Here is a 10,759-nt window from a genome sequence, read left to right as displayed (position 1 = left end):
CCGCGCGGGGCCAATCAGGATCGAACAGGTCGTGCGGTGAGGGCGGGGGCGGAGGGCGGTGAGAAGATGGCGGCCAAAGGCGGCAGGAACGGGCTGCTTGACAAGGTACGGTGCTGCCCGGGCCCCGGGGCTCCCCTTCCCGGTGGTGCCGCCGCCTCCCGCCTCAGCGGTGTCCCGAGAGCCGGCCCGGCGCTGGGCCGAGCCGCAGCCGCCCCCAGCTCAGCCCTCAGTGTTCCCCCCCGCCTTTGCTGAGGGGCATCCCCCGCCTCAGCCTTGGGCCCCCGGTCATGGCCACCCGCTCCTTGTCGGAGCCGGGCGGTAAATGGCAGAAGAGGCCCTGGAGGGGAGCGGGGAGGGAGGAGACGTCCCACGGGCCAGGGCACCGGGTGAGCACGGCCGGCTGCGAAAGCAGCAGCAGCCGCCTGAGAGACAGCTTTTTCTTAAAAAAAAAAAAAAATTTATTTATTTTCCCCTGGTTTTAGCCCAGCCATCCTGACAAAATCCCGGCTAACGGTACAGCTGCGCTCCTCCCGGTGGGTGCTGTGCCAGGAAAGTAACGCTGGAAGATGGCAGAGATGTCAGGCGGAGCAGAGCGTACCATAAAAGTCTGCTGATAAGCCCAGTCTTGTCTCAGTAGTTTAAAGGAACTCGTTTGTAGAGTGGCTTTGATCTCGGCTGGGTTTTAAGCGGTCAGGTATTTGTGTCAGAGCTCTTTGCGGTATCTGGCAGTCTGGTAGCGGAAACTAAAGACCTGGAGGCGTTTTTTTTTTTCGTGAGGAGATGGAAACAGTTGCGGCCGTATCTCTGGGTGCATCTTCAGCGTGATGTATTTGGCATCTTTCACTGAACTTCCAAATACAGCAATTGGAAACACTTTGATTTTCGTTGATATATGTATATTCATAATCCCTAAAGAGCATAGTTTTCTTGCATCTGTTTGAGATGACGTTACCCGCACCATCCCTAAGAATTCGTTGTTTTTTCTTTAGAACACTAGATTAAGTTGTTGAGTGAATGTTTTCAGGGGAAGGTGTGCTAATGAAATATTTCTGCATATTTTCTGCAAATGTGCTCAGCTTTCGGTTTTGAAATGACAGCGCTTTGTGGTAACACTTCAAGAATTCTGCAAAGTATCGTGCTCTCGAGGTGTTCCCGTTCCTCCTGCCACGTTCTGTGGATGCCGAGGTGCAGTTATTTCAGAAGGAAAAGGAGTTGTTGGTAAGGGAAATACGTTGTTGGTGTGGGAGCTGAATCCTTCAGTGAGACACCATTGAGTAGTTTCAGCAGGGCTTCTACCTGAAGTAGGTACACACACCTGATAATGTTCTATCTCCTTTTCTCTACCTCCCCCGTCCTGATCTGTGTGCTTTCATTTCCTTCCCCTGGATGACTTCAATGAAATCTGGTCATTTCTGTGAACCGGTGTATGTATTGCTGAGGTGTCATTGGAGAATTGTGGTCTTAGGTCCATAATTTGCTCAAATATTTCTCAAACAGGAAAATAATGGGTTATCACCGAGGCTTTAAAGTCTTAGGAGAGGTTGCGCGTTTAGCGTATCTTTTCGTACTTTGCTAGTAAGCTAAATCAGGGTGATTTTAGGGAGATTTGCCTGTTAACTATCCCATTTTTTTTTGTCCTTCTCGTGTTCTTTCAGTGTTTGTGAAAATCAGGTAGCTCCTCCTGACCTCTCCCCACTTAACCAGGACCACTTAAGACTGCACACTCACTGGCTTCAAAATGGCACGCAGCAGCGGCTGCAGTCTTCTCAAACACCTAGAGATTTCACCCATTTAGCACAAAATGAAGTTATTAACCATGCTCTGGCCCTACTAGAGCAAAACCTTCTAAGGTTTTGCAAGCTTCAGGTCTAAAACTGCTTCCTGAATACCAACCGCCGCGATTGCCTTCTGCTGCTGGGCCCCAGAAGGAGCTCTCTGGTACCAGGGGACATTGACTCGGAGTACAGTCGGGCAGCACTGGTATTTTGGGGAGAGTGGGGTCCAGAATTCCTTCCTCCAGGGCAGAGGTTGAGCTAGTCGGAGCTGAGAATGGCCACGCTGACTCCCTGGAGCTTGCTACAACTCTTCCTTCAAGAGGAAGAGGAGGGAACTGATGTGCAGCGAGGTGTCCCTGGCCTCTGCCACTTGCAAATCCTGCTTCTGCCAGGCTCGTGGTGTGCAATGTCACCATTATTTTAGAATTTACGTTCGGGGGTGGGGACCTGTGGTCTGGGACTCGCTGCTCTGCCGGCTGCAGCCCTGCGTACAGGAAGAGGCAGTCAGCTGCGGTGTCGGCTGCGTGCCTTGAGGGAGTTGATGTGCATCGTCTGCTGAGGCTCTTCCAGCCTCCCTTGGCGTGTCCCGGTTTGAAGAGTTTCTGATTTTAGCGTTTAGGAAAGGGAGGTTACTTTCTTTTCATCCTTGTAATAGAAAACACAGATTAGATGCAGAAACATTACTCCCCTTGAAGAGTTTATATAGTCTACACTGGTGCTCCTCTGGCCGTAGCAACAAATCTTTTTTACTGGATGACTTCATTATTTATGTTTGTAATACCCAAAGTGCGCCATAAACTTCAGAGCAATATTTGAAGAGACAAGCGAGCTATCCAGAAGATGTTGCAGGCTAAAATTGGATGTGATATAAATGAGGCTGACAGTAGCGGCAGAAGGAATAAGGCGGTGGGGCGGGAAAAGTTAAGTTTGTGCCATGTCTTTCTTCTGAGAAGTGAACATCTTGAAATTTCTCCTGTAGGATTTTTCCGTGCCTCCTGCTTATGAGGGAGTTTTGTGAAGGGATTTAAACGAAGGTAGGTGATAGCTTGACAAACGAGCCTCGCGAGAGCTCAGATCCTGTGGTGTCTGCTGTGAAAGCAAGCACTTGTTTTGCTGTCCCATTTTTTTTTTTTTTTTGGAGCTAACAGCAGAATGGTCCCCTGCTGCTGTGCTGCCATCCAGCTGCAGGCAGCATCTTGACTTGGGTGTGAACAGCTGGGGCCTTTGTGTGCTTCTGCTGTCAGACTGGTGGTGCAGCTTTCTGAAATTGCATTTCTGATTTTATTCTTGGTTTTTAAGCAAGGTAACCGCTGGCTATGTTTCAGCCTTTGCTCTGAAGCCTTGTTCTTACACGGGTACGCTTTCAGGTACCAGATCCACTTCCTAGCTGCGCCTGGCTGCAGGACATTGTATTTGCTTCCCATTCACAGTTGGGATGTGTTCAGGACAAGTTTGTTAACCTTTCACTTGGTTTTTAAAACAAAGAAGTCAAATCACACCCAAACTAAAAATTGTTTTGAACTGGTTGGGTTTATCTTTTTCTCTGTCAGTCTGGAACCAAACCCGAGCTTTACTTTTGAAGCCTTTGGAGCTCGCACCCGAAGTGCTCAAAATGAGCAGCTGGTTGAAAAATACCATCCACTGGCTGGAGGAGCAGACATGTCTGCATCTGCCAGGCTCCGCAGGACATCAGTGCAGCTTCACCTTCCCTCCCCAACCTGTGCAGCCCAGGCAGGGCTGTTCTGCAGACCCGAGAGGCAGAGGCTTCCCCCCTGTTTGAGGGTGAGCTCTTGGTGGCAGGGGCCGAATCTCTGGCTCTCTTCCACGCTGAACGTGGGGATGGCCATCAGTCGAAGGTTTTGCCCAGGCTTGCGCTGGTATATAGACGTCAGTGTACAGATGTGCATATGTTTCTGTGCACATCTGGACACAGAGGTAGCGTGGATGTTGATGGTTTCCTTTGAGCACCTCCTTCTCCTCTTCCACAGCACTGGCACTCCGGGTGCCGGCGCAGCGTCCCAGCCTCTCCCTAGGTCTTTGGTCCCGCAGATCAGCCTGGAAGAATTAAGAGAAGCAGCAGCAGCACTGCGGTGCTGTACCATGTTAGGAGAAGTAACCTCGTGGGAACACCAAGACCAAGGTAAAGGGAGGGCCAAAGCTTCTCCCTGGCTGGAGTCCCAAACCGCAGATGCGTCCCCGTTACAAGGTCCCTTCTGACATGAACCACCCTGGGATTATCAAGCTGTTACTGTCTTGAAGCAGAACAGCCTCAGTCGCAGGGAAGCCTGAACAAGAACTGCTGGTTCAGCTCGTTGCTTTAGACAATCTAAGATTAGATTATTTCCCCCCCCAGTAACAGCTTTATTTCAAAAAACCCTGTCATGTGGGCTTTACATCTGCCCCTCAAAGTGCTGGTTCTCTGTCAGAGATCGGTATCGGTTAAATATCACTGATGTTATCTGGCAATTCCAGTGTCAGGTGGTTCGGGACAGAGAGCAAATCCAGTTCTCCCTCTGTCACGAGCTTCCTGGATATATGTTATTATGGCAGTGCCTCGACTCGTTTTACATACAGATGTTCCTCTCTGTGGAAATCCCTTCTGCAAAGGAAGCGTTAGCAGTCCTGTGCCTCCAGGGTGCCCATAAAATAGCTTTAAAATCTTGAGATTTGAAAAAATAGCCTTGGGCTTTATTTTAATTTATTTCTTGATTCCTGAGCTTTTATCATTGGTGGTTTCCAGCTATTCTGTCTTCAAGTATATCTAGAGAGCTGTTGGTTTTATTTGGGAGGAGAGGAGAAGAAATTTTAGCATAAGCCTTGATTCCATCCTCACGGGCTTTAGGAAGAAAAACCAGACATAATAAGATTGATTAAAAACTTGAGCGTTGATGATGGGATAGATGCATTGTGCTTTAATACCAGGTAAGCCATGCTATTGCCAGAAGCAAAGATTCCAGTATTAAATATTTAATCGTAAAACATATCGCAAAAATATCGCTTGAGTGATACCTGCTCAAGTATCTCGGGATTCTTGCCCTCGCTTAGGAACAAGCTGGAGAACGTTGTCTTATTTTATACGAAGGATTGTCTTGGTTTAGCCCTAGAAATGTGGAAAACTGTTATTCAGAATATATGCTCAGATATATTTTTTACTTCTTCAAAATAATTCCTTTAAGGGCCTTTGGGGGGAAAAAAAAAAATCACAACTGTACTTAAAGGCAGATCTGGTCTGAAGGAAGGCTTCCAGTGGCCTGCTGAGGTTCCTTGTGGTGTTAAACCCTTCTCATTCGCTTTGTTCTTTATTATTTGTAAAAAGCAGCAGGGGGAAGGGTCGACCAGCTGTAAAGACCGAGCCTTTTCAGGGAGTTTTATCAATGACAAAAATAAACTCTGGAGGCTGAATGATGCCGTCCCTCCTGGGTGAGGCCTCACACGAGCTGTACGAGTGCCGTAAAGGACAGAATATCTCCCCACAGTCCCATCGAGTGCAGGGTTCAGCTACTGGTGGATCCAGTAGCGAGTCCAGCTGTGCTGCACATGCCTTACTAGTCAATATTTTTGTCTTTAAAATGACAGGACTTTTCTGCACCCTACGAGAATAATTCTGCAGCAGAAGTAGCTGGTGCTGTTTCAGGAAAGTACTCTGGTTTCGGGTTTTGCTAGGCAGAGTACATTTCCACATCGACGGGCTTGTTGGCTTTCCTTCCTCTCCCTCGCCAGAACTGGAGCGGTGAGGCCAAGTCCAAATGGGTTTCGCCAAAGCTTTTTTGATTTATCTGTGGGATAAGGAAAGAGGGATTGGGTGTTGGTGTTATTGCTTCGAGACTTCTGACTTCAATTCACTAATCAGGAAAAAAAAGATGATTTTTTTCCTCTCCTTTAATCTTTGGGAATCCCAAAGGGCAAGAAATGAAACTGTTGTAGATGCTTTCATAAGGAAAAACAAATAGTTGAAAGAATTCTTCTGTATTCTTTCATGGCAAAGGGTTTGGCCTTCAATTGTCGTGTGTGCTAATTAACCTTAGGAAAAACTGGTGGCTACAAAAAAGAAGCCACCTAAAATATTTTGTAACTTAGAGTGGTGTGAGAGCTCTTTCCCAGTTATCCGTGGCTTTTAGACGCTTCTGGCTATTTCTTTTGTCCCTCATAAACCAGCTACGGCACGTGCACGCACGGTGACGTTAACTGTGCACCTAATAATCCATACCTGCAGCGCCTGGAGGAGAATCGGGCTTCTCCCTGTGCGACGGTAGGGGAAGCAGGTCAGGTTTTACATCTTACTTTAAAACGGTTTCATTCCTGCCAGGGAAGGGAAATGAGCTCTTCTGACAGGTAGTTAATAAATCCAACGCGTGAGCTTCAGGAGCGGGAAATAACACGAGTGAGGTTGAGAATTGCTTCTAATGGCAGCTAAAGTTTGAGCTCAAGTCGCTCAACTGTTTGAAATCGTTGATGGCTTAAAATACAGAGGGCTCAAACTCGTGTGTCCGACTGGCTGAAAGGAATAGCGTCACCAAAAAATAATATCATTCAGAGGAAAATTAACGCCTTTGAAAAGCTGAGCCCTTGTACCTGAGGTCCGTTATTGATGAAGGAACGGATTATGAGGAAAATCTGAGTATAGAGGAGCGAGAGAGTCTTTTGGTTTCATTCTGGAGGATGGTCTGACCGAAACTCCATTTCTTGTTCGTGCCTTTATATTCGTCCCCTCGTACCCAGACTGTTAAGGGCGCCTTGACATTTTCCTCCTCTCATCAACCCCCAAAGGCTCCGTTTCTAACAGCTTGGCTGAAAAGCGTGAACACCTTCAAAGGCAAGAATTAAGTCATAACTGACGCTTTCTGTGAGTGGCGGCGGGCGCAGCAAACACAGCATCAAAATGAGAATAAAACCGATATAAAAAGTCTCTTCACCAAATATCGTCAGTACCCGTGACAAGATGCATAAGCTTCAATCTGCGAGGGTAGCGGGTCCCTCGGTGCGGAGGGGACTTTTGGTGCGATCCCGCTGTGGAACAGCCCCCGGATTCCCCCCGTCTCTGGTCAGGTTTTCCCAAACACGTAGGTATTTTCTGCCCTGCCTCCTATCTTTGTGCTCACGGCAGGAACGAGCGTATTGCAATGAAAGGCTAACCCCTGCCCAGTTCCCTGAACTCCGTGTGGTTTGCGTTGCAGTGGAAGATCGACGACAAGCCGGTAAAAATTGACAAATGGGACGGTTCAGCTGTGAAAAATTCTTTGGATGATTCTGCCAAAAAGGTACGTTCTGCGACTGCCGGTTTCTCCCTCTTGGGAAACACTCTCTTTTCTTAGGTTTCTGTATATAGTTTAAAAACTGTAAGCTTTTTTGGTTTGATCGTGAAGTGCCCGTATCCATGCTGGTTCTGTAGCATCCCGTGTGATTCCCGTGGCTGAAGCAGTGTTTGTCCTTGGAGTATCAGGAATTATTATGGTGTCTGACGCAGACATTGAACTTCATAAAGTTCCTGCTCAGTTTACCCATATAATCGAGGTTGTTTTATCTAAATCCTTTCCAGAAGCGGTCTGAAATGTATGAAAAGCCCCAAATAAACTCGGCTGCCTGTTTCTCCCGCAGGTTCTCCTGGAGAAGTACAAGTACGTCGAAAATTTCCGTTTGATCGACGGCCGTCTCATCATCTGCACAATCTCTTGTCTCTTCGCGATCGTAGCTTTGATTTGGGATTACCTGCACCCCTTTCCTGAATCCAAACCTGTTCTTGCCTTTTGTGTTGTATCATATCCTTTACAGATGTTGTCTCACTTGTACCAAAAGGATTTTATTTTCCCCATGAAGCACAAAAAAACCCCTTTTCTCCATTCCCATTTTCAGCCCTGTGGGGAATTTTACTTCCCGTGGTGTGGAGATCAGCTGATAATCCAATAGTTTTCATGTGATGGTAAAATTCCTGCCCGGCTGGGTGTGACGCAGCTAAATCGGGGGGGGATCTGGGGGTCCGGCCTTCCCCCGCCGCGGCCCCGAAGCCCGGACAGCCACGCAGCTCAGCTCCCGGCTGCCTTGAGGCCATTTCCCAGATCTCGGACACCGATTGCACAGAGACTCCTCCGCTCCGGCCTGTTCATCTCGAGCTGGAGGTCAGGCCTTGAAAGCGTTGGGGGTTTGGTTTGTGTTTTCGTTAGGTTTTTAGTTCTACCTGGAGCCCGGTACAGGTAGAATTAAAGGCAAGGTATTAATTAAGATACCTGCAGCCTCTTTCCTAACATGACAGATCAGGTCCCGAGAGCGAAGAGCAAAACGGAGGTAATTCTTGCCAGCACCTCCGCTGAAGAGGAGCAGGTTAATTCTGCGGCGTTTTCCCTCTATCTCCCAATAGATGTTGCTCCAAAAATTTAGCGAAGTAATCGAAAACAGTATTTCATCGTGATTGCCGCTTTACCTCATGGTTTCGTGAGCGAAGCATTTAATGCGGCTGGAGAAATCCCGTTCAGGAAAGTGTGTCGGGGAGTTGTGGCTTCCCCCGCCGCTTCCCGGCGTCGATGAATGCTCTGGTGCAACGACAGATTTAAGGAAATGTTCCAATTCTTATTTAATTTCTCGTGCTAACGAGGCATCACCCAAGCGTCCCGCTCGGAATGATAACGTGGTTAAACGACGGTGTCTGAGGGGATCCACGCGATTTCCCTGCCTAATTCCAACTTAGTTTCCTTAACTTTTGGGTTTTTGCACATATTTTGTGATGATGGGAATCCTGACTATCTACACCTCATACAAAGAAAAGAGTATTTTTCTGGTAGCTCACAGAAAAGACCCCGCGGGGATGGACCCCGACGACGTTTGGCAGCTCTCCTCCAGTCTCAAACGGTACCGTTTGCTGCGGCGGTGCGGTACCGGCGCCGCTTCCGTCGGCCTGTTCTGCGTCCGCCCGTAGCTACCGCGGGGCGGAAAAGCTGCGTTTCGGGTAACTGTGGATAATATCGGGGTCTCTGCAGTATCGGGGCCGGGAGCTTTCCGCCAAGGATCTGTGATCTTTGCGGCTTCCCAGGCAACTCAATATTAAATAACTTCCCAGTTATTTAAATATTAAATATATTAATATCTATATTAAATAACAAATAAAATCCATTACTGTCAATATTAAATTGATTATTAAATATATAAAAATATATATTGATTATATATTATTCTATATGGTTATATATATTATCATCAATATATTGATTATATATTTTATATATTGATTATTAAATATATATAAATCAGTTATTAAATATATTAATATTAAATAACAAAATCTATTACTATCAATATTAAATTGATTATTAAATATATAAAAATATATATTGGTTATATATTGTATATTATAATATTATATATTAAATTATCATCAATATATATTGGTTATATATTATATATAAATATATATTGGTTATTAAATATATATAATCAGTTATTAAATATGTTAATGTCAATATTAAATAACAATCTATTACTATCAATATTAAATTGATTATTAAATATATATAAATATATATAAATATATATTGATTATAATTATATTGTTATATATTATGATATATTATCATCAATATATATTGGCTATATATTATATATAAACATGTTGATTATTAAATATATAAAATCAATTATTAAATATATTAATATCAATATTAAATAACAATCTATTCCTATCCATATTAAATTGATTATTAAATATAGAAATACATATTGATTACATATTGTATATTATAATATTATATTATCATCAATATATATTGATTATATATTATATATATAAATATATATTGGTTATTAAATATATAAAATCAATTATTAAATATATTAATATCAATATTAAATAACACAATCTATTCCTATCCATATTAAATTGATTATTAAATATAGAAATACATATTGATTACATATTGTATATTATAATATTATATTATCAATATATATTGATTATATATTATATATATAAATATATATTGATTATTAAATATATAAAGCCAATTATTAGATATATTAATATCAACGGTAAATATATTAATATCAATGTTAAATATATTAATATATCAGTATTAAATAACTTCCCAGGCAAATGAATATTCACCGCAGAATGTCATTATGCAGAAGTCATGCTCGCCGCCGCCATCTGCGCCGGCCCGGCGGGCGCCCTTCCCACCCGTGTCGCTCCGTAGGGTCGCCCTAAAGATCTGCCGTTATTTGTGTACCCGCGACGCTGCTTCGCTCTGGCAAAAATCCCCCTCCCGGTCGGGAAACGGGAGCGGTGCCCAGCGGGGATCTCCCGCCAGCGCTCGACTTCTGTCGAAGCGAGGGGGGGAAAACGGATCTCGCAGAGATTCGTTCATTCACAACCTTTAATGGTGTTACGATGAGCGCCCGCGCGTTGCGTGCGCGCGGGGACTCCGCTCCCGGGGGCTCCCCCCTAAAGCCGGGGGTCGCTCGTCGGCTTTTCCTTGGCCGTCTCGGCTAAGCCAGGCTTAACAAACCCTGCTCTGAACTCTCTCTGCCCTGCCCGCAGGTTTGACGACAAGTACACCCTGAAGCTGACGTTCATCAGCGGGAAAACCAAACAGCAGAGGGAAGCCGAGTTCACCAAATCCATCGCCAAGTTCTTCGACGCCAACGGGACGTTGGTGATGGAGGCCTACGAGCCGGAGGTGTCCAAGCTGCACGACAGCCTGGCCCTGGAGAGGAAAACAAAGTGATTTTGACGCCGCCTGCCTCCGGGAACGTGCTAAATGAACACCAATAAAGTAAAATCGCAACGAAAGTCAAGCACGGCCTCTGTTTTTGTCCTGAAATCCTGTTCCCTTTGGAATAAGCGGGATTTTTTAATCTTGGATCCTAAATTTTAATAAAACAGTACGATTGAATCCTGCCGCCTCCGGGGCGGACCTTGGAGGGGGATTTGCCCGCGGGGCCCCTCAGGAGGGGACCCTCGCCCCCGGTGCCTCACCTCCGCGCCGGGGGTTTCACCCCGC

At 45.5% G+C, this 10,759-nt stretch overlaps 1 protein-coding gene across 1 annotated transcript; it reads left to right on the top strand.

The window, feature by feature from the left end:
* Positions 1-16: 16 nt before the first annotated feature.
* On the top strand, positions 17-10,553 carry SPCS2 (signal peptidase complex subunit 2). The gene is made up of 5 exons (XM_087759558.1): positions 17-105; positions 6,950-7,033; positions 7,371-7,535; positions 8,485-8,615; positions 10,297-10,553. The coding sequence occupies exons 1-5, from the start codon at positions 67-69 to the stop codon at positions 10,481-10,483; spliced, it is 606 nt and encodes a 201-aa protein (XP_087615684.1). The 5' UTR covers positions 17-66; the 3' UTR covers positions 10,484-10,553.
* The last annotated feature ends 206 nt before the right edge of the window (positions 10,554-10,759 follow it).

This window comes from Nipponia nippon, unplaced genomic scaffold (genome assembly GCF_047370975.1).
Source record: "Nipponia nippon isolate SJK-2023a ecotype South Korea unplaced genomic scaffold, ASM4737097v1 scaffold_2, whole genome shotgun sequence".
NCBI classification, from domain to species: Eukaryota; Metazoa; Chordata; class Aves; order Pelecaniformes; family Threskiornithidae; genus Nipponia; species Nipponia nippon.
This window is presented reverse-complemented; position numbering and strand designations above follow the sequence as displayed.

Excerpts from the sequence above, each read along its gene's own strand:
- SPCS2 (XM_087759558.1), top strand. The coding sequence starts at position 67 with ATGGCGGCCAAAGGCGGCAGGAACGGGCTGCTTGACAAG. Across the intron at positions 7,536-8,484 it reads CCTTTTGTGTTGTATCATAT|TTTGTGATGATGGGAATCCT; the intron begins CCTTTACAGATG and ends TTTTGCACATAT. Across the intron at positions 8,616-10,296 it reads CTCTCCTCCAGTCTCAAACG|GTTTGACGACAAGTACACCC; the intron begins GTACCGTTTGCT and ends CCCTGCCCGCAG.